Genomic DNA, 27,940 nt, shown 5'->3' with positions numbered 1-27,940 from the left:
CAACCTCTCCCCAGGACTCTCTCAGGCTGGTTTCAATGGAGCCTGACCTGCTTCAAAGTTCTCATGAGTGAAAAGTTCTCATGTGCTTGCTGACGCAGCAACACATTTTACCTTCTGACAAAAGCCATCTCCTAGAACAGAGGTCTCCAAACTTTTTCGCCAGAGGGCCACATCAAATATCTGGCGTGGTGTTGAGGGCCGGAAAAAAAATGTATATATATATATATACACATGTATTTATATACCGCTTTTCTTGGTCGTCAGATTTCTCCTCAGACTTTATTCAAGGCGGTTTACATGGGCAGGCTGTTCTAAATCCCTGTAGGGATTTTTACACTCAAAGAGAGGTTCTATCTTTCAAGAACTACAACATTTCAGATGGATCTTTTTGATCTAGTCTCACATTCTGGCCTCCGATTTCCTCCCACACAAGCTGACAAGCAGCTCCTTCATCTCTCACATGGAGGGCAGCCAAGACGCTTCTTGGCTCACACGAAAGAGCAGGTGGAATAACTCGGCTCAGCTTGTCAGCTGCTTCAAGGTCTCACCATTCACGGTGCTGGTGGCCTCGAACTGGTGACCTGCAGATGTTATCTTCAGGCAAACGGAGGCTCTACCCTCTAGACCAGACCAAATATGAAATTTAAATAAATAAATTAGAGATGGAACTTAGATGAGTGAATAAATGAATTCATTCATTCAACCTCACTGAGGTTCATTGAGCCTCACTGAGCCTCACTGAGACTCATTCATTCAACCTCTCTGGCCCTCAGAATACCCTACAGACACAATCAGAGGACAGTTCTGGTCATATTCAGTTGAGTGGGCCAGAGGCTTTCAGGGAACAAGAGGTTGGCCGCGGGCCGGAAAGAGGCTTACTGCGGGCCGCATCTGGCCCCTGGGCCGGGGTTTGGAGATCCCTGTCCTAGAAGCTTCCTAATCCAGGAAAACAAGTGATTAGCTCAACAAAAGATCTCCAATCTGTCACCACAAAATCCATGGCTAAACACAGTCAAGGAGACACATTAAAAATACAATAGCCCTCCTGGGCTAGCTACTGCTTCCTCAGCAAAGATAAAAGCGGCACCCATCAAGGATAATTAACTAACAAAGATCCCTTCAGGAGTTCACTTTACAAAGACTCGCATAGGATTCTATGAGTGATAACAAAAACCTCAGTCACCAGTCCCTTTTCATTCTTTGCCATCATTCTGCCTTGCTGACTGTCTGTTGTGTGTTTGACCTGCTGGTGCTGTGCAAATTCACCATCACTACAGCCACAATCCAAGCACCACCATGCCACGCTTGCAAGATTGGTAACCCCTACTTATTTGGTATTTGATTTGTATTTTCACTTTTTATTCCCACTTCTCTCCCTAAGCACAACCAAAGCCACTGTACCATCACAGGCTGGATAGCCAACTTTTGCAGCCACCTTGCAGCCTGTCCCTCCTCCCTAGGAAAGCAGATCCAGTTCTCTTGCTCTGCTACTCCTTAAACCAACTACTACCTAGTTTGGGGGGATAGCTTCAAAGTCCTCTTTCTACCTTTAAGCCACACTTTTGATGAGGAGATTTACTTGGAACCCTTGCTCTGCAGAGCCTGCAGTACATCACTTCCTACACAGAAATATGGATCGGAAAACCTGATCTTTGGTGCAGCCATGCCACAGATCCACAAATTCTCCACTATCTCTCACTGTCTGTCTCATGTGCCGCCAAACTTAGTGCTAGTGATTTTCCTCATTTGCGGGAGTAAATTATGTAAGTGTGTGAATATTCGATTCCCCTTCTCTAATACTGTTAAATTAGTCCCACAATATGGTTTGTTTTCTTGCACCTTTCACCCTCACCTCCTTCTTCCTTCTGCACTGAACTACTGAGCTGAGCCATTAGGTACTACACAGGATCCCTGTACATGAAATGGTTTTCCCCTGTGTGTGCATGTTACACATGTTGAAATGCACTGGTAACACAGTCCCAAAAGAATAGCCTGACTAGTTTCTTAGAAAGTACTAGAGAAAATACAGCCATTTAGGATACCAGTTCCAGAGTGGAAGGTAAGAGCCACAGGGGTTTACAACGGCATGTTGGTAACAATAAAGTAGAAGTGATTTTACTTCTTGATTAATAGTTCCACAGGCTGGCCCTTTTAATATAAGTTTTGAAATTACCATCCTAGGACTGCAATTTTAAGCACATTTATCAGGAACTAAATCCCACTTATCTCAGAGAGGTAAGTATGAAACCTAATTTATTAAAAACAAAACAAAAAAAACAACCTGAGACTGTTCAAAAGAAGCTATGTGACTTAGCCTAAAGTAATAATATATTCAGCTTACAGGCATCCATCTGCAGCATCCTGAATATTCTCCCATTACTGCAGAGTGCTCTTAGAAGACCACAAAAACAAAATACTGGGCTCAATATTGTTCACAATTATATTAGCTTAATATGTGCAGTACAACAAGAAAGGCAAGTTTGTATTGTAGCATACTTTTTAATCTGTTGATTGTTAGCTGCCTTGGGTGCCCTTTGGGGAAAAAGGCAGAGTATAAATCTAATAAATAAATATAGTAAATAAGTTCCACACAACATTTTCCAGAGATTAGGGGACTTTGTTGAGCAGGAACGTATGTATACTGCGTGGTAGAGTCATGTGGCACAGTCCCTAATGCAAGATGAATAATGGAGAGTTGTTGTCATGGAATCGTCTGGAAATCAGTGCCCTATTTCATCCAACAGATATGCAACTGATCCAGGCACAGAACACAATTTAGAATGTGAAAATGCTCAACAAAACTAAGACAAAGGAAGCAATGTGGACTCAATAATAACTGAAGGAGAAGCACAGTACTGTTGTGAGTAGCATTTCCCATTCAAGGATTTTAAAGTCCTTTTCCCATATGAATTTGCTCAGTCTTCAGGTTGGCCACAAATGCTGTGCTTGTGGATCCTTTGATCTCAGAGGTGCCACTGGCATTAACCAGAAGCAGGGCCTTTTTGGCACAGGCCACATATCTCTAGAATATCTTGCCCAGAGAGATGCGGCTTCCCTGTCTTCGAACACCACCTGAAAACTAGGCTATTAGATTTTGGTGTCATGCTGTGACCAGTCCAGGAAAAAATATGCTTTTACACTGTGGTGTTACTTCCCTGTAGATTTTATGCTGTTTTATTGTTTTTAAAGTTTGTAAGCAGCCTTGGTATTCCTGTGACTGAAAGGTGAAATAGAAATGGAAAAAATGAGTACATGTTACATTTCTACAATAAAATGAATTAGTTCTGCCTTGCAAAGCCAGATTATATTAATATATGGGGTGGCCAAAAGTAGGTATACAGTACAATTCAGATCGTTGGTTAGAATTCTGTGACAAGATTATCATATCAAGGTGTCAGGTTGGTGAGAAATTTGTCTACGCATTATCTCAAAGAATTGCAACTAACGGTCTGAATCATATTGTATATCTACATTTGGCCCACACTCTATGTGTCTGTCTGTCTGTCTGTCTAGGTACACAGTCTCCAGCAAAGCTAAAGCATCATTTAGAATTTTGTAAATTAGCTGGACAGTGCAAGGAGGACTCAACTAACAAAGTTCAATATCAGCGCCAGTGTATTCTTTTCGTTCACAGATTTATATCCAATTAATATTTCCCAGGGTCCACATACCTACAGGGAACTGACACTTACTAGAGCTCTGAGATATGCCATACCAGTGGTTCGCACACATTTAGCACATGTGTTTCTCACATGATTAGCACATTTAGCAAAGGGACTTTGTTTCTTTAAAAAAACACACAAAACTGAGAATAGTCTGATTCTGGTTTTAAGCAACTATAGTTCCCCAAGTTCAGACACAATAGCAATGGTTCTCACACATTTAGCACCAGGACCCACTGTCAGAACCCATCGGAAGTGATGTCATGACTGGAAGTGACATCATCAAGCAGGAAAATTTTTCACAATCCTAGGCTACAATCCTACCCACATTTACCCAGGTGTAAGTCCCATTGACTATCATTGTTAAAGGCATATACATAGTAGCTTGTTAAAAGTACAGGTCTGTAACATTTCCCCAAATGCAGTCACATACCATGGTAGAATCAAGTCTAATATATTAAAAATAAAACATTGAAAAAAATGGGGACCCACCTGAAATTGGCTCACAACCCACCTAGTGGGTTCCATCCAGCCCACAGTTTGAGAAACACTGTGATAGGGAGCTGAATTCAAAGCCAAAAGCTTTCAGCATCATCCTGATGCACAGAGGTGAGAACAGAAGGGCATGTTTGTTTATGATCACCTAGATTGTGATTTAGAATGGATGAGCCTTTCAGGTGTCTCATGTTATTCACAAAGATCAGGATACCAATGCATAGAGATACTTCTGCTGCAACAACTTTTGGTGTCATGCTGTGACCAGTCCAGGGAAAACTTTTGTACTTTTGTACCATGTACCATTACTGTAATACGTCTGTCCTTCCCCCTGTAAATTCATTGGCTTAATGTGAAATGAAAACTATATAAATACAACCATACCTGACTGAGACACCAGAGGCACATGGGAAAGTCTGCTTCTGGCTCTTGTTAAAGGTCTGCGGGGGTAGTCTTCATTATACTCCATTTCATATGTCCCTTGCTGTGAACTAGAGCTCTGTTCCTCATCAGCAGTCACAGACACCCGCTCGTTAGTCCTTTCATTACTGGTCTCTCCAGGAGAACCACAGTTTGGTAATGTTCTCAGGGAGAATTCTGCCCCTGCCACACTGGGCCCATTCATACCACAAGCTCCACTAGTTGAAGGACATTCACCATCCAAGACACCACTAGTCCTCCTTTGATGGCTCTGGGATACATAGCATGAACACCTGGAGCACAAAGAGCTCTCCTCATTGTCCCCCTCACTGGAAACTTCACTTTTGCAAACACATTTCCCAGAATCCTCTGCAGTTGTAGAGGGGGTCTCACTAGAGTTATTTATCCTTGCACCATCAGGGCTTTGTGAAGCAGCAGTGCCTGCAGTCTCTGGAGTTCCTGAACCACCACCACACCCTGGGTAACAGTCTTTGTTTTTATTTCTCTCTGTCGTCACGTCACTGGCTGCTTTCATATCTGCTTTTATTTGCTCACTGGTGACTTGACAGCCTTTTTCACAGCTGCTCTCCTCAGAGAGAAACAGTTTCACCCGATTAGCATTGCACCTCTTCCTCAGCGGAGCTTTGCCTTTACCACTCACAGCTGCAACAGTGTGGGAGAAAAGGAAAGAACACTTTGAGATAATGTAAAACCATACAAAACACAATATTAACAGTTCTCAACACACAATGGAGCTATTGAGTAGCTCCATAGGATACCAAAAAGGACTATCACTGAAACAGGTACCGGGTGGAGATAAGTCATTGTGCAGCAATGTGAAGTGACTTCACTTCCACTGTCTCATGCCCTGAGCCTCCAAAGCAGTAGCCACATTAAGTAAGTAGTAGCAAAAACAACAAAGTCTTGTGGAACCTATCTGTCTAAAAACAGGTGGCTGTGAAATTCAAAGTGAATTTCAGGATTCCTCCCAAGGAATCAGAGAATCATCAGAGAATTTCCTAAAATAGCCAAACAAGTTTCCATTAGTGAAATTTCTCAGGATGTTCTGCACATAACTAGTACCGTAAAATGTCAAGTAGCTTAAGAGGTTCATCAGTAGGCATACTTGATATTTTCTTACAGAATCTCCCTGTTGAACAACCAACACCAGCTTAAGAATATAAACCCTGTATTTGTTTAATGAGAACTTTAATTCTCAAAGACATTTCTTGATACAAGTGGTAAAAAACAGATTTTAATAGACTCCATCATCTCTGATGCACTCACCCATATGTTTATATTGACACATTAAGGCATTTGACTGTGTAGCATCTAAAATACCTACAGAAACTTTTCTCTTTCCTCACATTTTGGGGATAGAAAAGCTAAGTACACAATTATTGTAATATAAAAAAAAGAATACTGACAGACGCTTATTTTAAGGGCTAATGCTAAGACTCATGCTAATGCTAAATGCAAACATCCTGAGAAACAAGTGATGTAGCATAAGAAGGTGGAAATCGCAGAAATAGCAGTTACATGCATTAAAAAGACTCATGAGGAGATATAACTTAATAGCAAAAAACATAAAGGCGGCAGACCAGATTCATCAGAAATAGTAATAAACCCAGAGGGTTAATTACCGTGAATTGACTAAGTGAAAAGTCAAGTCCCAATGGAAAGGTAATGGCACCTCCAGGTGTTAGATCTCATAAAGAATTAAAAAGGAACACTAAAAACAGTCATGTCAAGACGTATTTGCAGACTTGAAGCATAAGAACACAAGAACACAAGAACAGCCCCACTGGATCAGGCCATAGGCCCATCTAGTCCAGCTTCCTGTATCTCACAGCGGCCCACCAAATGCCCCAGGGAGCACACCAGATAACAAGAGACCTCATCCTGGTGCCCTCCCCTACATCTGGCATTCTGACTTAACCCATTCCTAAAATCAGGAGGTTGCGCATACACATCATGGCTTGTACCCCATAATGGATTTTTCCTCCAGAAACTCGTCCAATCCCCTTTTAAAGGCGTCTAGGCTAGACGCCAGCACTACATCCTGTGGCAAGGAGTTCCACAGACCGACCACGCGCTGAGTAAAGAAATATTTTCTTTTGTCTGTCCTAACCCGCCCAACACTCAATTTTAGTGGATGTCCCCTGGTTCTGGTATTATGTGAGAGTGTAAAGAGCATCTCCCTATCCACTCTGTCCATCCCCTGCATAATTTTGTATGTCTCAATCATGTCCCCCCTCAAGCGTCTCTTTTCTAGGCTGAAGAGGCCCAAACGCCGTAGCCTTTCCTCATCAGGAAAGTGCCCCAGCCCCGTAATCATCTTAGTCGCTCTCTTTTGCACCTTTTCCATTTCCACTATGTCTTTTTTGAGATGCGGCGACCAGAACTGGACACAATACTCCAGGTGTGGCCTTACCATCGGTTTGTACAACGGCATTATAATACTAGCCGTTTTGTTCTCAATACCCTTCCTAATGATCCCAAGCATAGAATTGGCCTTCTTCACTGCCACCGCACATTGGGTCGACACTTTCATCGACCTGTCCACCACCACCCCAAGATCTCTCTCCTGATCTGTCACAGACAGCTCAGAACCCATCAGCCTATATCTAAAGTTTTGATTTTTTGCCCCAATGTGCATGACTTTACACTTACTGACATTGAAGCGCATCTGCCATTTTGCTGCCCATTCTGCCAGTCTGGAGAGATCCTTCTGGAGCTCCTCACAATCACTTCTGGTCTTTACCACTCGGAAAAGTTTGGTGTCGTCTGCAAACTTAGCCACTTCACTGCTCAACCCTGTCTCCAGGTCATTTATGAAGAGGTTGAAAAGCACCGGTCCCAGGACAGATCCTTGGGGCACACCGCTTTTCACCTCTCTCCATTGTGAAAATTGCCCATTGACACCCACTCTCTGCTTCCTGGCCTCCAACCAGTTCTCAATCCACGAGAGGACCTGTCCTCTAATTCCCTGACTGTGGAGTTTTTTCAGTAGCCTTTGGTGAGGGACCGTGTCAAACGCCTTCTGAAAGTCCAGATATATAATGTCCACGGGTTCTCCCGCATCCACATGCCTGTTGACCTTTTCAAAGAATTCTATAAGGTTCGTGAGGCAAGACTTACCCTTACAGAAGCCATGCTGACTCTCCCTCAGCAAGGCCTGTTCGTCTATGTGTTTTGAGATCCTATCTTTGATGAGGCATTCCACCATCTTACCCGGTATGGATGTTAGGCTGACCGGCCTATAGTTTCCCGGGTCCCCCCTCTTTCCCTTTTTAAAAATAGGCGTGACATTTGCTATCCTCCAATCTTCTGGCACCGTGGCCGTTTTGAGGGACAAGTTGCATACCTTAGTCAAGAGATCTGCAACTTCATTCTTCAATTCCTTAATAACCCTTGGGTGTATGCCATCAGGGCCCGGTGACTTATTGATCTTTAATTTATCAATGAGGTCTGAAACATCTTCTCTTTTAACCTCTATCTGTCTTAACTCCTCGGTTAGGAGGGGCCGTTCGGGCAGCGGTATCTGCCCGAGGTCTTCTGCCGTGAAGACAGATGCAAAGAACTCATTTAATTTCTCTGCCATCTCTAAGTCTCCTTTTATCTCCCCTTTCCCTCCCTCACCATCCAGAGGGCCAACCGCTTCTCTGGCGGGTTTCCTGCTTCTAACATATTTGAAGAAGCTTTTATTATTCCCCTTAATGTTGCTGGCCATGCGTTCCTCATAGTCTCGCTTAGTATAAGTCAAATTACCAAAGAGAATGAACAAGAATAACTGTAAAAATCCAGTTTGGGTTCCGTCATGTTGGACAGAACAAATGAAGTAATAAAAAGAAAACAGCTAATTACAATAATCAGAATTCTGCAGGTGAAAGTGATGCACCCATCAGATCATCAATTTAGAAAATAAGTTTTGAATTGTCTGACTTTGTAAGTCACAACAAAACATGTAACAGTATGGAGTTTAACTTAACACTGCAGTCACAGTGATGTATAACTATGAAGTTAATCCACAATTCATTTAATATTTTGTGAATGAAAGGAAAGACAGTTTTACAGGAATATAGAGATGCGATCAAACTACATTCTACTGCCATTCTTGACAGGATGATCAAACAAAGCACAGAATATGCAAGATTTTGTTAGAATCTAGCAGATTTCAGGACTATATTTGCCCTCTACATGATAAGAGGAAAATATATATGAAAGACCATTAATTGCAACAACAAATTCCATTAAGATAGGACTTAAAATCAGTAACAAAACTAAATATTTGCACTTGAACACACGAAAAGGTCATTCAACAATTATGAACAAGAAGACTGCTAGGTCTGATTTTGAAACTCACATTATGGTGGAGCCACTGCCAAACAAAAGTTGTGTTTAGTGCCAACGACTGTAATGTAAGCAGGCATCCTGAGAGAATGATTAACAAAACAGTAAAGGGCCTAAAGAAGTATGGAAAAGAACAGACATGAGAGAAAACTACCTACCAGTGAACCACAGCTGCTGTTAGCAACACTCCATAGAAAGCTTTTAATTATGCAATAGGTGCTTCACAGCAAAACAAAGACAACTGTTTTTAGTATGCAGATGGAGAAGCAAAAACTCTCACCTGAGGGCTCCCGGATTTCCACTGGATCTCTGACTCTCTCCTCTCCATCTGAGTAACTTTGAGCAATGCTGTTTGTAATACAGGATCTTGAGGCAGCCACATTCTCATCTTCATCCTCACTGTCAGAGTCATGGACAGTAATAGGTGCCAGTTTTACATTTGGCTGAAGGCCACTGGGCCCTGACAATGAAAAGGTACCAAGAACAGATTATTATATTTGGCAGAGACGTGATGATCTAATTTACCTTCACTGAACCTCCATTAGATTCTAAGCATGCATCCAAACCAGCTGCGTTTTGCATAGTCTGTTGTCACACATATTGGAGGAGCTTCTGCAATTCATACCACTTGTTCATCTTCTAGCTCCACTCAAACACCAACAAGGCATAACACAAGGGAACAGGGAGCAACAAAACATAGTGAATAAACTACTGTACCTTGATTTGGATTTTTTTGACACTTTCACCCCTTGATTTACTGATTCCTTTTTCCTTATCATCATCGTTTTCCTCCCTCATCAATTTGGCAAGTATTTGCTATTCCACTTCTCAGATGCACAGCCTGCCCTAACCAAACACATTAGTTCACCCAACTGCCAATTTGTGCTAAGGGAAGGTGCTTTGTATTTGCAGTCAGTATAAACATATTTTGCACAGATAAAATTAAAAACACAAGGTATCTCACAGCAGTAGGGGTGCTGGAGGTGGGCTGAAAGGTCCCTATAAAGGGTTGATCAACCATTCCTATATAGGGCACCATGTGACTACAGAAGTAACTGTACAAGACTCACAACAAGGTAAAGACAATCAGATAGGAAGGAAAACCTGAGAGCAAACTGTAAGCAACAGGGCAAAGCAAAGGAAGATGGTCTGGACTCAATTTAAATAAAAGTGGAACATTTTAACAAAATTTGAAGTATGCTCAAAGTCGCCTGTTCAGATCCAGAGTTTTACCTAACTGAAACATCAGGGTGACGTAAGAATTTGATATTTTTCACACCAGAAATACTCCAACATATCTCAGTAGTATGAAATGGGGATGACAAATCGAATCTGCAATATGTTTTTTGCATTAAACAGTTGAAGATAATTTCTTGCAGCTGAAGAGCTCATTTCCTACATATATTCTATTGACAAGCACCTGTACATTCTGGCCAGAAATACAAATTAGATCCCACTCTATATCCTTGGCTTACTTCTCCCCATGCTCTTGTGTTAGGTAAATAGTAAGATGATAACAAACAATGTCATGTACTTGGTGCTTGTTTGCTATTCTCTTAGCGGTTTTCAATGGTTGTTTGCTATTCTCTTAGTGGTTTTCATTGCTTGTTAGCTATTTTCTTAGTGGTTTTCAATAAGGTTATATATTTTTTTTTGTCAAGGAACTGGCAAGTGTTACAGTTTTGAGGCCATTTACAGTAGCATAGAGATTGCTCTCGAATGTCACCTGGCTTCCATGTTTCTTCCACATTCAGTGCTGCACACTGATATTTGCGTTAGTGCAATGAACCACTCTCTAGAACAGATTCAGGCTTCCTTCTTAGGAAAAATCTTAGGGTTACTGAGATGTGTCTCCTATGTCACTTTATGCCTAGAAGTGGGACAATTCCTGATTAAGCTGAGGGCGTGGTTAAAAGTAGCAAAATTATGGATAAGAGTGTATTATAACTCGAACCAGGATAGCCTTCTTTAGCGACTTCCTAGTGAACATGATAGCCCCATCAGGATCTACAGATTTTGTAAAGAAAATCAGGTTGATCAGCATTGAGATTGACACCCTGGTGTTAATGTTGTTCCTGTGAGTTGGGTGGAGTGGAGTCACTCCCTCATATGATCCTGCATTGCCCATTCTATTCGACTCTTCCTAAGAAATTTTTCACCTCCTTGTTGATCAAGTGGAACAGTAGCCCGGACTGTGAGATACTGAGGAATGTTCTGTCAGTAAATGATTCTATCACAGTGGAGAATATGGAGATTTTCTTAAAACACCTAGTGAGGAACAGTAGTCAAAGGCATGGAACTTGCTCACTCTGTTAATCAATTCTTTTTCTTTTTGTTGTTTATTTCTATGGTTTTGTGATGTTGTGTGTACTTACACCAATAAAGGTTCTGATTTCTATGACTAATTTAATGCACTGCAAAGCAATGGGCTGAACCAAGGATAGGAGGTACAATTAAGCAGCGTCAGTTCTGCTATTCTACTGAAAGTGTCCAAGAGTGAAAACTGAATTGTTAAAAGATACAATGGCTACATACATTCAAGGAAAACGAAGAGTAGATGAAAATCCTATCTCATAAGCTATGCATTATATAATTAATATGAACATTAAAAGATCAGAGAACTGCCATTATCTCTATAGCAAACTTAAAATGGGCAGAGGAAGCCTCTGCAATCAGAATAAGGCCAGTACAGCACAGTAGCTAAGAGCATGCTTGGAAATCTATGATTCAAATCTCACCTCAGCCAAGAACTCACTAAATGGTCTTAGGCAAACCACTCCCAACCTCCACACCTGCAATATGGAGACAATATACTGGTCTACTTCACAAACTATTGTAATAAATACTAAGATAATGTATGTGAAACTCTCTGAACACCCAAGCACATACTTTGAACACATGAATAAGCAACACAAAAGTTATTAACGACAAGTTGTCCCATTGGTATTTAAAGTCTATTGATTTTGCAGCTCCAGAACAGTTCATTTTATTTATTCTAAATCAATGCTATTTATACATAACTTGTGGGGGAGGGAGGCGAACCCCACAGCTAAGTTCTCAGGGAATGGATAAAACCTGCACAGAGAAGAGGAGGGATCCTGAAAAGAGTCACCTGCTTGTTCTTCATCAATCTCCATGGGAAGAAGTGCCTGACTAGCTGCAGAAGCTTCGCTATGGCTCTCTGCCACAGCCACCACATCATCCTGGGCCACTTCCTCCATGTCATTCAGTGCTGCAAAGAAATGACCCAGGAAACACAAATAAGTACATTTCTCTCCATAAGCAGGCAGAAGCTTTTCACACATAACTGCACTGCAACCGTAGAAAGTCTTCAAACAGCTCCAACTATGGGAAGAACATCAGTCTTTGTTGAGGAGAGCATAACAAAGCAGCTCTCAAAATAATCAGAAAGGCACTTTGATCTATTTCTATAGCTTTTAATAAGAGCTTTGCCCTTTACAAGTATCATGGGATTCAAAAGAAATCTGTCTGTGAAACCAAAAACAGAAAGACAAACTTAAAGTACAATCCTAGGCATGTCTACTCATAAGTAAGCTTCAAGGAGACAGGCAGCCTGGCTCTAAGCCCCAGCGGCGCCCATAGGAGCAGCAGTGCAGAAACAGCTGCCATTGCATCCTATGGGGCTGTGGAGGAGACTTCTCGGGGTAAGGAAATGTTTACTCCCTTACTCCGGGTAGAACACAGTTAGTGACAATGGGTCTCCTTGGAGCTGCACCAGCTATTTAGCTTGCGCAGAACCGAGAAGGCCCATGTCGGGTCTTCCAGCCAGGGAGGGGGCAAAGAATTCAGCGGCAGAATCTGCTGCCGTCCCTGCCCCCCTCCTGGGCCTGATCCTCCCTCTGGCCCACCTTCCCCCACATTGAAAAGCCTCCCCGCTGGTGGGTGGCAGCAGCACCAGGACCTCCCACCGGACCTGCTGCAGTGCTGGCCTGGCAGGCTTATCACCAGCACAGGAGTGCCTTATGAGGAATGCGCTTTTGCAAGAATGGTTGCTGGGGCTAGGCAGTGGCTGCCAGCATTGCCTCAGCACTGGATCAGGCCCTTACTTCCAGGTTGGGTGTGTACAGGACTACAGCCTTGGCAATACTAATACTTTGCTTTGCAGCACCAGAATAGTTATGGTGGCTATAATGCCAGTGGCAACACTGATGACGTCAATAAAAGATAATGTGCTTGTTTTAAATTTTCTTATTGTAGCAAACACAGATAGCACAGAGGCTTGCTAGGACCGGGCCCTAACTTTGTCAATTGGGAGCGATGACACACAGGGGTGTATGTTTATCAATCATTATTAAATTATCAGGTTATGAAGAACAACTGAGCCAAACCGTTCCTTGCATTTACCCTCAGCTGCAATCTGCTGCTCATCGGCCTGTTCCTCCTGCCGCAACTCATTCTCCTCATTCTGGTCATTTGGCTGGGGGTGGTTGTTATGGTGCATATTGGCATTATTATTCTGGTGGTTATTATTGTTGTCATTTTCATTATTGGAGTTTTGATTGCTGACCAAAGCAGAGGAAACACCAATTCCTGTGCCGGCACTCAGACCTACACGAGCACATCCCTGAAACACATGAAAGGTTATCAGTGGTAACTCTCTTGAAAGTCCAAAACAAAACAGAGTTCTTATCAGTATATTACCAATAAGGAGAGATGGGAGGTGGGGAATTCCACACTGCCAGGTACTTCTGTAATTACATGCAAGATGTCTGACCTCTAAGTGAGCTTTGTTCCGATATCTGCATGGCTACTGCAAAGCTTCTCACTGAAAAGATCAAGCTCTTCCATGAGCAAAGCCACTAATACAATTCTTCTAAGTCCAAACTTTACAGCCACAATGGGAAAGTATTATCAGTCAGCATACTTTGAGCACTCCAAAGTATTAAAAGCTTCTGCTAAATTTGGGTAAATACATGGTATGCATGCAAATGAAATGCCCACAAAATGGTGGGAACATTCATGAAAAAGATGGTTATAAAGCTGAGAGAGAGAAATTCTGGGACACTGCCAGTCCTAACCTTCCTTCCTAGCAGGTTTTCCTTTCCCTTGGTTCCCCTCTCTGGCCCTATGGACCACTGCTACTGTCCCTGCTTCCCAAATCCTATACTATCACTCAGTTGTGTTTCTAGACAGTAGTTGTGATGGTTGTTGCTCACCTCTGAATGCTCATGTTCATTCTTGATCCTTTATTTCACAGCCTGTTAATGAAGGCCGTCTTTGCCCTTTTCCCTAACGTGCTGATTGCTAGGCATATATAACAACTTGAGGTAAGGCTGAGGACTGGAGTAGAGGTTTCTGATGACACAAAGGCACAGATGTCTCCCTAAAGCAAGAGGTGGAAGCACTTATCCCTATGCAGTTCCAAGAAAGGAAGAAACTTTTTTAGGGATAGGCTCTCTTATGGATGAAAGGTTATAGGTCCCCGAAACACACTATTATCTTTCTCTTCTTCTCAGCTTTCAGACAGTATCTCTCCTGCCCATCGCATAAAGCAGTTCAGGACGACAAGGCAGACAGATTCACAGAAATATGGGACATTATTACTCAGGGTATTCAAAGAAAGCTGCAAACGTCATGGCTCTCTGGTTTCTGATAGCCTTCCTCTACTGTTCACACTTGGTTAATATGGTAGGAGATTAGCTAGCATAATTAATTATTTTTTAAGCATGAAATCAAATGAAAAGCAAATAGGGAACATCATGTCAATGATGCATCATCGTTTCAGACAGAACAACCTAATAAACAGCACTTTACCCAACAGGACTATTATAATTTGCAGAATTTTATATCACCATGTTACTGTGTTCCCAAACCAGTCAGAGATCTATTTAACTAATGTGAATACTTATAGCCAATTAGCAGCAGGGCTATTCAATTAATTAAAATTTAAAAGTGTATTCCAACATAGGTCTGGTTTATTTCACATTGCCTAAAGACATTTTCTCTTTCAATCTCACACTCACACAAAGCAAGTTCTTTAAAAAAAATTACTTTAGGAGGTTCCCGGAACATCTGGTCCAGAGAGATAAACTCCAGGCTTGGTAGTAACTCAATAAACTGACTAAAAGAGTCTAGCTTTATTGCATGGCATCTCACCAAGGTGAGATCAAATAGCCGAGTCCATCTTGAGTGATCTATGGAAAAAGAAAAATCGGCTTACTATAGAATTTCTTACCTAATGTTATCTTCCACTTGACTAGCACCTTTCAAACCTCAAAAACTCTTTAGCCTTCCTAAACCACTTCAACGATTTTTTTTTCTCCACTGTTGTACTTCCCAGTTATTCTTATGCATCCACTCTTTATGAAACTTTTCAGTGCTGGTTTTTCAGCCTGAATCCAGGCCATTTGGGACTAAACTACATGTTACATAGAACTCAGCAGTTGTGGGCACGGAAAGAATCAAGACTGGAACTGCAATACATAACAAGAGGGTGTTTATCCATTGGGGCAGTGGTCTCAATGAAAATGTGTGCTCCCCACCCTAACCTGCTACTTGCCTTGGGAGAGCTGTAACTTCCTTCCTGAGGCTAGCAGCACCTTCAAGGGAGAATTTTTGTCAGAATTGAGACACTAGGAGAAATAATTAAACACCCTTTCTCTGCACGCAGAAGTCCACTCTGATCACATCCGTGTACTGCTACTTAAGTTAAATGCACATGCATGTTCACACACATACAGAGGGCCAGACTTCAAGTTTAACTTAAAGTGCAGTTTGGTCCCAGGACTCAAAAGATTTTATATTCTTTTCACTTCATTCTAGCAGAAATAGGTACAGCCAAATTCCAAGGCAATAATCTTGGACATACTGAAACCCAGAAGCTAAGTGCCGTTTTGGTCAATGACAAAGGTTCTCTCATATTAATTTCTTTTATGATCAAAACATCCCTGATCTGCACAACTTCCTTTAGTTTGTATCCCATTTTCCTTCAATAGGTCCCCAAAACTGTTTGCCAGATATAAACCATTTTTACAAATTACTAAACAAAGTACATATAATTAAAAACAGCAGTAAATCAATGAGGAAATAATCAAACAGGATCACCAAGGGTTTGAGAAAACAAAATGATTTTGAGCTGTTGTTGAAAGGATAGGAGAGAGAGTACCACACACCTTGAGGGAGGGTGAGTCTGTGTTACAATGTCAGAAAAGACCATATTGCTGGTCACCACCCACCAAATCTCCAAAGGCATGAGCGGCTTTGTCTCTGACAAAGTTCTTAACAAAAGGGCAGGTTCATATGAGAGAAGAAATTCCTTCATATGGTTATTTGATAATAACTATTATTTGCTGTTTGCTAATACTATTATTAATAGACTATTAATCTCTGTTGTAAGGGATTATGGATATGAATATGGAAAAATCAAACCTTTATAATATTAAATCCACAAATCAGGATGAAAGTTACATTTTTAGGACAGTCATAGAGGCTAAAATATTATATTCAATAATGGAAGCATAGTGATAATAAAGATAACCACACTAGCATTGATCAATCTAATTATGAAGAAAAGGACTACAATCAACTTGTTGAGAGAATTTGACATATTTTACTAGGTGTATTTTTGTGGGCACAATACCTGTAATCCAGCTGCTTGGATTGTGAAGATGAGGGCAGTTGTATATGACAAGGTATTTAATGGAGGAAAAGACTTCATTCACCGCTTTCATTCCAATGTCTGTGATGATCCCTGGGTTTTCAACCACATCAGCCAAGCCATACTTCACTAGATCTGCATTGATCATTTTACCTGGATATAAGCACAAGGATTTTAGCAGCCTGCTCTTTCCAAAGTTCTTTACAATTATTTCATGTAGCCAGTTAAATGGAACTGCAGTTTATCTGATGGTCCCAAAGATCGGAAATGGCAAAGCTGGTAAAGTGATGCCTTTAAAGCAGGAGTTCCCAAAGTGTGCGTAGTGGCGCCTTAGGCTTCACAGCATACTCATGGGGCGCATAGGATGTTACCAGTGGCCCCTCCTACCTGTTCTCCCAGGCACTGCTGTCTTGGATTTCACAAGACTCAAGATGGCAGTGCTCGGCTGAGCCAGGAAGAAAAGGCTGCAGAATCGAAGTGACCCTAGTGAGTTTGGGAACCACTGCTTTAAAGAAAAAGCCCAAACTGTGCTGAAAGTGAAAAAACCTCACTCCAACCTACACTGGTATGAAAAAGTAATTACCTTTATTATATTAAATGACTGACCTTATCTACCAGAAATGCCAATTCCACTATGCTAGCACTGTTCTAGAAAGGAGTGCATATTCTTTTAAGTGCCCAAACCAGATGCATCAACTATTCATTCATATGCAGGACTGGGTCTGCAGCTGAATTCATATACTGTAATGGACTGATTTGAAGTACAACACACGTGGAAAGGAAGGAAAAACTAGATGCTCCTCCCCTGTCCATTGTTTAGTTTCCTAATCACTTTGTTTTAGCCATTTTCTCTACTTCCAGATCACCAAGACTGGAAGTAAAGCAGGCTGGGAGAAACGTTGCTTTAAAAATTGGTGTAGGCAGTGTTTCTCAACCAGGAGTACTCATACCACTGGTAGTATTTGAGATGGTATCTGGTGGTACTCGCAGGACCTCCAGACCCCTGCCACCTGACAGCAACACCAGCAACACAACATAATGAACAGTGGTAGGAGGCTTGGCTCAGCAGGCAGAGCTCCAGTGCGCACTTTTCATGCGCTCAAAAAAGCCCTCCCATCCACCCTGAGCCTCTCACCAGTGTTTGTTGCATCACATGTGGTCTCCCAATTTGGAAGTAAATGGTGATTACATCATCACTAGTTTCTTCTGGTGGTTACTTCCAATAGGTAGACCGTGTGAAGTGGTATGGTGAAGGACAAACACTGAGAAACACTAAGGTAAACTCTCCAGCCCACATTGCACTTTACATTTTGTTCCTCCCCCAGTTCCCATGTGAGCTCCCTGCTTTGTAAGGAGTTGTCACAACCTAAATTGTTCTGTTGCCATGTCTAGTTGTGTTCAATCTTTAAAAGTCTAATGGGCATAACAGGTTGCAGAACCAAAGATGGGAGAATAATGACATGGAGTTGTAATGACATGCCAACAAACCTACACCAACTAAAGCACCAATGTCAAACATCTCCAAAAGTTTAGGTCATCAACATCAAGGGGATGAGCTGGCAAGTCCACATGCCCTCCTCATAATGCAATCCTATCTGTGACATTCTCAGAGAGACTGGTTGGTGCTACAATGCCTCTCTGTCTCTCTCTCTCTCTCTCACCTTCAACACAAGGTCTTAGTAGTAGCCATAGTGTCCCACTGTATATTCCTATGGGGCATAAAGTTCCTGCTTTTGAGGGTATATTGAAGAAGGCAGTATGGGTTTTCAACTCTGTGTGTGTGTGTGTGTGTGTGTGTGTGTGTGTGTGTGTGTGTGTGCGCGCGCGCGTACACTGATCTCAAAGGATCAAGGGAGATGGGGGGCTACTTGTGCATTTCACAAAACTATCAGCACATCTGCTTTTTCAAATTAATGTTTGTGGGAACATGTTAAGAGGTGTACTTCCTATTAGAAGTGCTTTCTTTTTCACAAAAAGAGGAAAAAAAAACAGCCATGGGGGAACGTGATGCTGATTGGAGCTGTGATGGGGCAGATTAATTCTTTCGGCTCACACTGTTTTCGCTCCTGAAAACTGCCCATCCAATGTTGCCAGTTGCTACAAATAGTTGATCTGGGGGCAAACAGAAGTGCTGGAAGGGATTTTCAGTGGGAAAACAGTATAGAGCAAAAAAACTAAATATCCTTTCTCCCCCCCCCCCCGCATGCTCCAGTCCTGATCAGAATCAGTATTTCCATCCTTTTTTTCTATTTTATGAAAAAGAGACTTTCAGATGAAGCACACCTCTTAATGCATACTTAGTTTGGCTCCAAGGCTTTGAAATATACAGTTACAATAAAATCCAGGTCTATACTGACAGCTGATAGGTAACAAAAACAAAACTCAAATATTTTCATACACTGCAGCAAAAACTCATCAACGTATCCAAGGTGAAGTGTTTCAAATAGTGGAAATTCTAATTCTGCCATCTTTAATGCAGAGAATACGCCATCTTTGGTTAGGGAAGGTTGAATTCGTACTTCATGCAACCTGAAAAATTATAAGATGTGGCATGAGACGCTTACATGATCAAAACTTTTCTGGTATATGAAATTATATACCATAATTATATAAAATTATATATATAAAATACATAACATATTAGTGTTAGATACTTTGTAACAAATAAGCAATAAATTTATTACACCACATGGAAGTCTAATAGATAGGAGCGCGACAAATTCTCAAAAGAATATTTTTGCAATTGCATAATGTGGTAAGCTGCAAACACGCTGACACAAGTTTTTCTTTTGGTGAGCCACTTGTTGGCATCCTTCAGTCTCGGAAGACTATGGTATCGCACTCTGAATAGTGTTCTGGAACAGAGTGTCCTCTCCAGTGCGTGAAGCCTGGGTAAAGTAGATATGGAGGATAGGCTATTACCCATGCAGCACATCCCCCCTCTCCACGTCGCTGAAATGGTCCAATGGAAAGGCAGAAGCCACTAGCACTTTTGTTACACAGATGACAAGTGTGGCAGAATAGGCAGAATTAGTAGGATAGCAGAGAAGATCATAAGAGTGATTCACCAACAAAGAAAATGCAAAGGAGAGAACCGCTCATACAATGCAAATACCTTCGGGCAGCAGTTATGATGAGGTAGCCAAGGTCCACTTCCAGAGCATTCTTGCAAGCTCCCAGAACTATAGTGTGCAAATTTCTGAAGCCCCCTGTTGGACAGGGAATAATAATATAAAAACCATGCCTTGGAGCCAAAGGAACCTAATATGAATGAAAACACTTCTGCTTGCACAAGGCAGGGCCCCTGATTTTCGACAACAATCTACTTCTGTGTCCCAAGACACACTGAAAATGAAAAGGACTCAAGTACCTTAAATGTAGCATTACATCTGGACATTACTTTGAGACATGAGTAGACTCTCCCCATCCAATTTTTCAATGAATGGATGGATCTGATAACATATAAATGTAAGTTCTGATTCACACAAAACTTTCCATGTGTGGAGGGAGGTGGGGAAAGAGAGGAGCAAAAGACCAGGGTTATTTGTGCATCAGAGTACATAAAGGATATACATGCCAGGGTCTTCAGGGAACTACTCCTGGCCAAAGTAACACATTCGGGACTTAAAAAGGAAAATACCTGTTTAAAATCAGAGAGAAAACTAAATTTAATTATTATCTGTATGCAAGCAATAACACTCTGGGCACACTCTAAATCTCACTTCTTGGGTGTTAACTACTGGGAATATTCATGTTTATAAGACAGTATGTGAAGAACTAAAATAGAACAATTTATTTTTGCAAACTATATATGATTTTCAATTCCATACCAGATCTCCAGCTGTCTTCTACAACATGTTGGATAAGACCTCCAAGGAAGGGAACTCGAACTAATTCCAGATGTTCTAGGTTTCGAGCAGAAGCTAAGCCTGTGACCAAGGGGACATACTTCAACGAGTTTGTGGGTCCTACAGAAGAAAGAATATTCCAACAGTCAGAATTCATGTAGGCAGAGCAGAGATGTTATGATGCAGCAGAATCTATACCATTATTGTGCCATCAACTAGGTAACATTTCAAGTACTATATCCACATTCCTGTGGAAAAATTGTCAAACATTTTTAACATATATTTCAAAATGTCTTTAGTACTTCCTGCAGAAGTACTACAGGACAGCGTTTCTCAACCAGTAATATGGGTACCATCAGTGGTGCTTGAGGTGGTGTCTGGTGATACTTGCAGGACCCCTGGACACCTATCAACCGGCAGCGAGACCAGGACTGTGATGTAACAACAGTGGCAGGAAGTTCAGTTCAGCAGGCAGAGCTCCAAAGCAGGCTTTTCCACACTTGAAAAAGACCTCCATCCACCCTGAGCCAATTTACTTGTATTCATCACGTTACATCTGACCTCCCAACCCAGAAGTAACTGGCAATGACATCATCACCACATTACATCATCACCAGTTACTTCCGGTGATACTTTGAACAGATAGACCAGGGGTCGGCAACCTGCGGCTCTAGAGCCGCATGCGGCTCTTTCAGCTGTCTGCTGTGGCTCCTCCAGGTGAAAGTGGCAAAGGGGTTAACAGGAGGCACCTGTGTTGGGAGGGCAGGCTGCTTCCCTCCGCCCCCTGAGCTCAGTGCCCTCCTCTCCCTTCACCCCCACCTGCACCGCATTGGTTTCCCTTTTCAATTTTGCCTGCTCTGCAGGCTTCAGCTCCCTGTTTTTCCCTTCCCCAACTCTCCAGCAGGCTCAGCCAATCAGCATCCAGCAGGCTCCTGGCTTTTTCTGTTGGAATGGCTCAGGGCCCTTCACTGGCTGATCACCAGCCAATCCTGGGCTGCCCTCCTCCTCAGCCATTGCAAGCCCTTGCAGCCCGCCTTTCCTTGAGCAGGTCCCCACTCAGTGCAAGGAGAGGCTTTTCCTCCACAGCAGAGGAGACATCCTGTGTGTCTACTCAGTAGTAAGCTCCATTACAGCAGATGAAGCTTACTCCCAGGAAAGGGTGCCTGGGATGGCAGCCTTGAAGCCTACTCAAGGCCAAGCGCAAGGACGGGTGAGTGGGAGCCCGCGCAGGTCTGTTCAAGAGTAAGCCCCATGTAGTCCCTGGGCTACTCCCAGGAAGGTGTGGAGGGCTGTAGCCTCAGCCTCCTCCTGTGCTGGTCTACTCACAAGTAAGCCCTGCTGTAGTCAGTGAGGCTTCCTCCCAGGAAGGTGTGGAGGGCTGCAGCCTCAGCCCCCTCCTATGCAGGTCTACTCACAAGTAATCAGTGAGACTTCCTCCCAGGAAGGTGTGGAGAGGACTACAACCTGAGAGCTCCAACCAACTTGTCTGCTCAGAAGTTGTAGCCAATGGGGCTTACTCCCAGGACAGTGTGGAGAGGGTTGCAACCTGAGTGAGGGAGGGCAGGCAGGCAGGCAGGCAGGGCAGAAGCTGGCCTGTGGCTGCCCCCCCCTTCTTCTCTTCCCCACCCCTGGAGTCTGTGTCCTTTTTTCCTTCCAGCAGGGTGCCTCTGGAAGGTGGGGGGAGTTCTTTAGTATCCATGTAAGATAAGCAGATGTCATAACCACCATATGTATTGGAATCCTGGAAGAGCTGGTGAGGAGGTAGATGTGGTGTCAGCAGTGGCCCCTTTAAGGGTAAGGCCTGGGCATCCAGCAGAGTGTGCTGCACAGCTGCAGCCACTTGAAGGCAGTAGGGCCCTCAGGGATATAAGGAGCACCTGAGGAAGGGGGTGTGGGTTGTAGAAGGAGTGCAGGTTGCAGAGGAGACTAGACTAGACTGACTGGGCTTATTGACTTTGATACTTTGACTTACTTACTTTGGAATCTGATCTTGGACTGTGACTTGGCTTATTGACTTTGGACTCTGCCCTGGATGCTCTGACTGACTTTGTGACTAATGGACTGCTGGAGACACTGGAGTTTGGTGTGTGGCTGCTGTGCCCTAGACCTGCTGAGGACCAAGGGACTGCTGTAGTGGTGGGAGGCTGCTGGCAGGAGAGAGGGCCTCTGCAGGTTGAACAGGTGAGCTACCCTGGAGGTGGGGTCCAGCAGGACTACAGGGCAGAACCAGGGTCATTTGTTTGGGGAAAGAAGGGAAGCTAATTTGCTTAAAGTGGGCCTAATTCTCCAGGCAGAGAATGGCCTTGGAATCACGCAAAACACCATAGAGGACCAGGCGTCTGAAAACGCAGGACAAGAATGTATGACAAAACTAACTAAAAGCTACAAGAGGGGGCTACATTATAAAAATGGGAACTATAAGAGCATAAAGGTAAAAAAAACTACATATGCAGTATTATCTTCATTTTAGATGTCAAAAGGGTTTTGTGGCTCCTGAGGTTTTTTCCCCTCTGGAAAACGGGTCCAAATGGCTCTTTGAGTGATTAAGGTTGCAGACCCCTGAGATAGACCATGTGAAGTGGTACGGCGGAAGACAAACCTTGAGAAACACTCCTAAGGAGATGACATTGGCAAAAATGATAAGCTATTAGAGAAATTTCCCCTTATTGTAACACAAAAGGAAATGAGTAAGGGCCCAATCCTGTACTTACCTAGCACCAGCACTGAGTCCTAGTGCAGGGTTCCATAAACATGCTATAAAGTAGTTTTACAGCACCTAAAGAGTAGGGTGTGCTGGTGCTGGGCTAGCACTAGTCAGGCTCCTGGCCCAGTTCTGGCAAGAGAAGGGGTGCCACAGCTGGGGGTAAGTGAAACCGCCGGGCAGCGGTGTAACCTCTGAGGGGCAAGGGAGAGGAGCAGGGACAGGGCGGTGGGACTGGTGGAGTCCTGGGTGGGGAAACAGGCCCTACACAGAGGCTCTCACGTCTGCACTGGCAAAATATTCAACACAGATGCGAGGAGACCCATTGCTGGGACTTTCTACAGCAGGAGACCCAACCTGGCTTCCTGGCACCCGCTGGATACAGCGGTAGCCACTTTGGTACTGCTGCTCCAGCAGGTGCCGGGAAGCATAGGATTGGGCTGCCCATCATCCAGAATGTTAACATCCTTTACACCAATATCACAACTGGCAGCTAAAAAACTGCCAGTAAAGTGCAGTTCAAATCTCATGACATTAAGTTGGGAAGGGAGCAAACATATAGCTTAATTACTATCTTGCTACTCAAACAAACTTGCTTTGAACACAGATCACCATTCACTACTGAGCATTAAGATGTTTGTACCTATGTACTGCATTTTATTCCTTTGAACAAATGTGCATGATGAATAGGTTTTCTGTTCTCTTACCTGCACAATTTCTCATGACAAAAGTGCGTAAACTGATGCACAGGAAATCTTTAAAAGGCTGTGGCTTGGTAAGCCTCACCCATTTCAGATATAAGTGTCGCAGCATTGGGATGCAAGGAATGTCAGGGACATTCACTCCTAAAAAATAGGAAAATAATGCAGCAAGTCAGTCCAAAAATTTATCACACATTTCAAGAACAAACACAAAATTGCCATCACAAGTAAATGGTATAACTGCCAGGAATGTTTCAGCAGTTTCTGCGGTATAGCACCCTGGAGCAAATAAAAGTGCTGAACTATTGAGAGTTTAGAGCTTGCACCTCAAATACAACATGCTGTGCTGGAAAAAAATTTGAATAAATGCCTCTTGTAATATTGTCGCTTTTCAAAAATTTCAAATCTAGTGGTAACAGAAGAACTTCACTAGAATTCTTACCTACTAAGTGCAAAGTTTGAATTTTAGCTCCTATTGGTATTTTCAGTTTGTTTTCAGGAGGGATTGGGAAGGCACCATTACGATTACGAAACTTCCCTAGGATGTGAACTTGCGGCATGTATGTCCAAATGGCTTCTACCAGTTCCAAATGGGAAGTCTCAACACCCTAAAGAGAAGAACAGAATTGAGTGATCAGAAAGATCAAATGTCTAAAGCAAAAATGTTTTTGTTGACCAAAAACAAGTCTTATTACTAAAGCAAGAATACACTGATCACCTGGAGTGGATTCAAAAGAGGGCAATAAAGATAATGAGGGGGACAGAATCCAAGTCCTATGAGGAACAGTTAAAAGAATGTGAATGAAAAGAATGCTAAGGGAGATACGATAGCTGCCTTTAATTATGTGAAGGGCTGACACATACAAATATGCGAAGGGCTGAAGGGAAGAATTTGCTCTCTGCAGCTCCTGGGGGCAGGACTAGAACCAGTAAGCTGCACTGGAACTTGGATGAAACGGATGACATCATTGCCAAACACCAGAAGATGCCCCACCCTGCCGCACAGCAAGCACAAGGGTCCATGCAGTGGCATGGATCCTTTACAGCAGTGTTTCTCAAACTCTGGGTCAGGACCCAGTAGGTGGGTCGTGAGCCAATTTCAGGTGGGCCCCATTCATTTCAATATTTTATTTTTAATAGACTTGATGCTACCATGCGATGTGACTGCATTTGGGGAAATGTTACAGATCTGTGCTTTTAACAAGCTACTATGTATATTTTAACAATGATGGGACTTACTCCTGGGTAAGTGCGGGTAGAACTGCAGCCTAGGATTGTGAAATTTTCCTGTTTGATGATGTTATTTCTGGTCATGAAATCACTTTTGGTGGACCCTGACAGATTTTCATTCTAAAAAGTGGGTCCTGGAGCTAAGTGTGTAAGGACCACTGCTTTATAGGGAATATTTGTTGAAACTATGAGGAAGTAGATGAAGGCTAGTATTTCCTAATTGTGGGAGCAGTCCAGCACTGGACTAGCCTGCCCCGAGCCATTGTGGACTCTCTACCCGCAAGTTTTTAAGCACAGGCCGGATGGCCACCTATAAGGGATGCTGAAGCAGTTGCCTGCACTGTACAGGGAGTTGGACTAGATAACCTCCAAGGTCACTTCCAACTCTTCTGTGATTCTATCAATAATTCTCAATAACAGTTTCAAATTAGGAGTAGACACACAAACTGAAATTACCTGTCACAAGATAAGTCATAGGCTTGTTGACAGGGTTGTTGCAAACATTCAAGACCAGCCAAAACAAACATTAAGTGTAGGGGATCTAGAACAGTGGTTCCCAAAGTTCTATTTGAACTTTGGGAACCCTGCAAGCATTTGTGGGGGAGGGAAAGGGGACCACAACATGATCGGGATGATTGTGCTGCTGTCGGGGAGGGAGGAGGTTTTGCAACTTACCTCCAGGTCGCTATGGCTCTCTGGAGGGTCTGGGGAGCTTGTGGCTCCCTTTGCAGCCCTCCCAACAGCTGCAAACTCCTGTAAAAAAAGGGAAAAGAAACCACTTCCTGTTTTTGTCACAAAAACTAGAAGTGTTTTTTTTTCCTTTTTCATAGACGTTTGAAGTTGCTGAAAGAGCTGCAGAGGGGGCCGCATGCTCCCCAGACCCCCCCCCCAGTGCCTTAGCGACCCCCAGGTAAGTGGAAATAAACCATGCCTCCCCAGCAGCAGCACAATCACCCCAATCATGTTGCTGCCAATTTCTGGGACATTCCACTTAAAGGGGAATGATAGTTTTTCCAGTTCCCCCTGGTGGTTCATGACCCACCAGTTTGGGAACCACTAATCTAAAAAACAAATCCGTTGCTACGAAAGTATAAAGCAATTCATCCAGTCAGATAATATGCTTTATAAAAAAAAATCTAAAGATTGTATCCAGAGGGGTGCAAGCAAGAACTCATGGAAGGTGACTTTCCCACCCCCTTCTTGCACTTGCTTGCTGCCTTTTGTGCCACTGAGCACTAGTGCAAGTTGTCTCTATCCAAATTTAGGAGGATCCCCTCCCGCCTCTCTTGCGAAAGACAAGCCTCTCTTGGGAAAGTATTTCAAAGAATAATGGTTAGAATCTTGCCACAGAAAACAAAAATATGGCCACCAATGCAAAATATGGGTGCTACTGCAGAATGCAAAGAACCTGATTTAGCACCCCTAAACATCAAAGCAGCATCAGAAGGGAAACTGGATACGGCTTCAGGCTGTTAAAAGTGAAATGAACACAGGCACACTTTAAGAGTTTGTTTCCACAACTCTGTAGCAATTAATATTCTGTCTGCCATCTGCAACAAAATTAACGGAGCAAACACATTTCATTCTTTAAATAATTAAGTGCACAAATGATGTGAATTTACCAGATACATATATTGCTCTTTGTATAATACATTCCAGTTACAGAGTCTTGGTTTTCTTTCTGCCTGCAAGTATTAGCAGGGATCACAAACGATTAAGCACATTTATCTTTTGAACATAGGATACTTACTAGCAGATTTGGGCAAGCTTGCAAGGCCTCAAGAACTCCAGGAATGCTGAAAGCTTCATAGCCCCGAACTCTCCGCCTGTCAAGATGCCTAGGGTGAAGTCCGTATAGTTGCTCAATGTCTGGCATCTTCTTCAGCAAGGTCAGGAAGCTGGAATCTGTGAATCCTGGAAAAATTAGATATTTTATCTTTGAGTAAGAAAACAGGACATCTAGATGTAAGGAAGAATAATGGTGCAGTTTTCAGCCTACAGAAAACAAGATTTGGGGCCTAGCAGGGTAAGTGTGTGCAGTCATTTTATTTGAAAATCAAAACATGCACTGACAGTTGCCGAGACAAAAAGGGAGAAAGCATAAACTTTATTTTGAAATTCTAGACCTTGAGGACAGTTGTTAAGATTTTAAAAAACTTGGACAACATACAATTCAAGGATAAGAATGATTTTTGAACCATTCAATTTGAACCATGAATTTGAACCATTCAAATTTTGAATGGTATACTAATGCCCAAAAAGGGAATATTTAACATGATCCGACCAAAATGACGTGCCTGTGAGGCTTTTCAACTAAGGAAATTAAGCACATAATTTTCACACAGTTCGACCTCACTAAAAATCTAAAAATATTCAGCTTCAGCTGAATATTACTTTTTGTTTACAAGCTTTTTGCCATAAGTCTATGCTACTTTTTTGAGTACATTATAGCCTTGCTCATATGCTCATACACCCAGTGGTCAATTTTTCCTGCAGGTGAAGCAAGCCTACCTAGCTCACAGTTCCTCGTGCATTCCTGGCTTCCCTATTTAAACAAAGGCTCCACATTTTGTCTTTTCAAATCTACTATGATTTTCCCCAGCCTCCCTGGCTCCACAAAGTGATTATTACAAAGTTTTTAGCAATGTCCACCACTGCCTATTGGACTCTAGGGATCAAGTGCAGGGCAATCCGATTTTGATCTGACTGCTTGTCTCATCACTTCTTTCTGACTTTGGTTATCTGATCAAACTTTGCTTTTTCCTAAAATATGGAGATGAATAGGGCATTTTGTGCCTCAGTTTTCTCTTCATTATTATAAGATCCCCTACAACAGAGGTTTTCAGACTGGGGTGTTGCAACACCCCAGCCTGAGGGCCCTGGTCTCTTTCCCCTTAAGGGGTGGGGGCAGG

General features: G+C 42.7%; 1 protein-coding gene across 4 annotated transcripts in view; it reads right to left on the bottom strand.

Moving 5' to 3' along the window:
* The window catches only part of FBXO38 (F-box protein 38), a 40,415-nt gene that overhangs the window by 7,495 nt on the left and 4,980 nt on the right, over nt 1–27,940 (bottom strand). For all 4 annotated transcript variants that reach the window (XM_066614321.1, XM_066614318.1, XM_066614320.1 and 1 more), the window contains 12 exons: nt 26,779–26,942; nt 24,241–24,406; nt 23,805–23,942; nt 20,379–20,516; nt 19,664–19,757; nt 18,947–19,077; nt 16,531–16,701; nt 14,943–15,085; nt 13,296–13,515; nt 12,043–12,162; nt 9,211–9,390; nt 4,542–5,240 (listed from right to left, as the gene is read on the bottom strand). In XM_066614321.1, coding sequence (XP_066470418.1) covers nt 4,542–5,240; nt 9,211–9,390; nt 12,043–12,162; nt 13,296–13,515; nt 14,943–15,085; nt 16,531–16,701; nt 18,947–19,077; nt 19,664–19,757; nt 20,379–20,516; nt 23,805–23,942; nt 24,241–24,406; nt 26,779–26,942 — 2,364 coding nt within the window. The remainder of the gene's footprint in view (nt 1–4,541; nt 5,241–9,210; nt 9,391–12,042; nt 12,163–13,295; nt 13,516–14,942; nt 15,086–16,530; nt 16,702–18,946; nt 19,078–19,663; nt 19,758–20,378; nt 20,517–23,804; nt 23,943–24,240; nt 24,407–26,778; nt 26,943–27,940) is intronic.

Source organism: Tiliqua scincoides, chromosome 2 (assembly GCF_035046505.1).
Source record: "Tiliqua scincoides isolate rTilSci1 chromosome 2, rTilSci1.hap2, whole genome shotgun sequence".
Classification (NCBI taxonomy): domain Eukaryota; kingdom Metazoa; phylum Chordata; class Lepidosauria; order Squamata; family Scincidae; genus Tiliqua; species Tiliqua scincoides.
The sequence above is the reverse complement of the archived record's forward strand: the minus strand, read 5'-3'. Positions and strand labels throughout refer to the sequence as shown.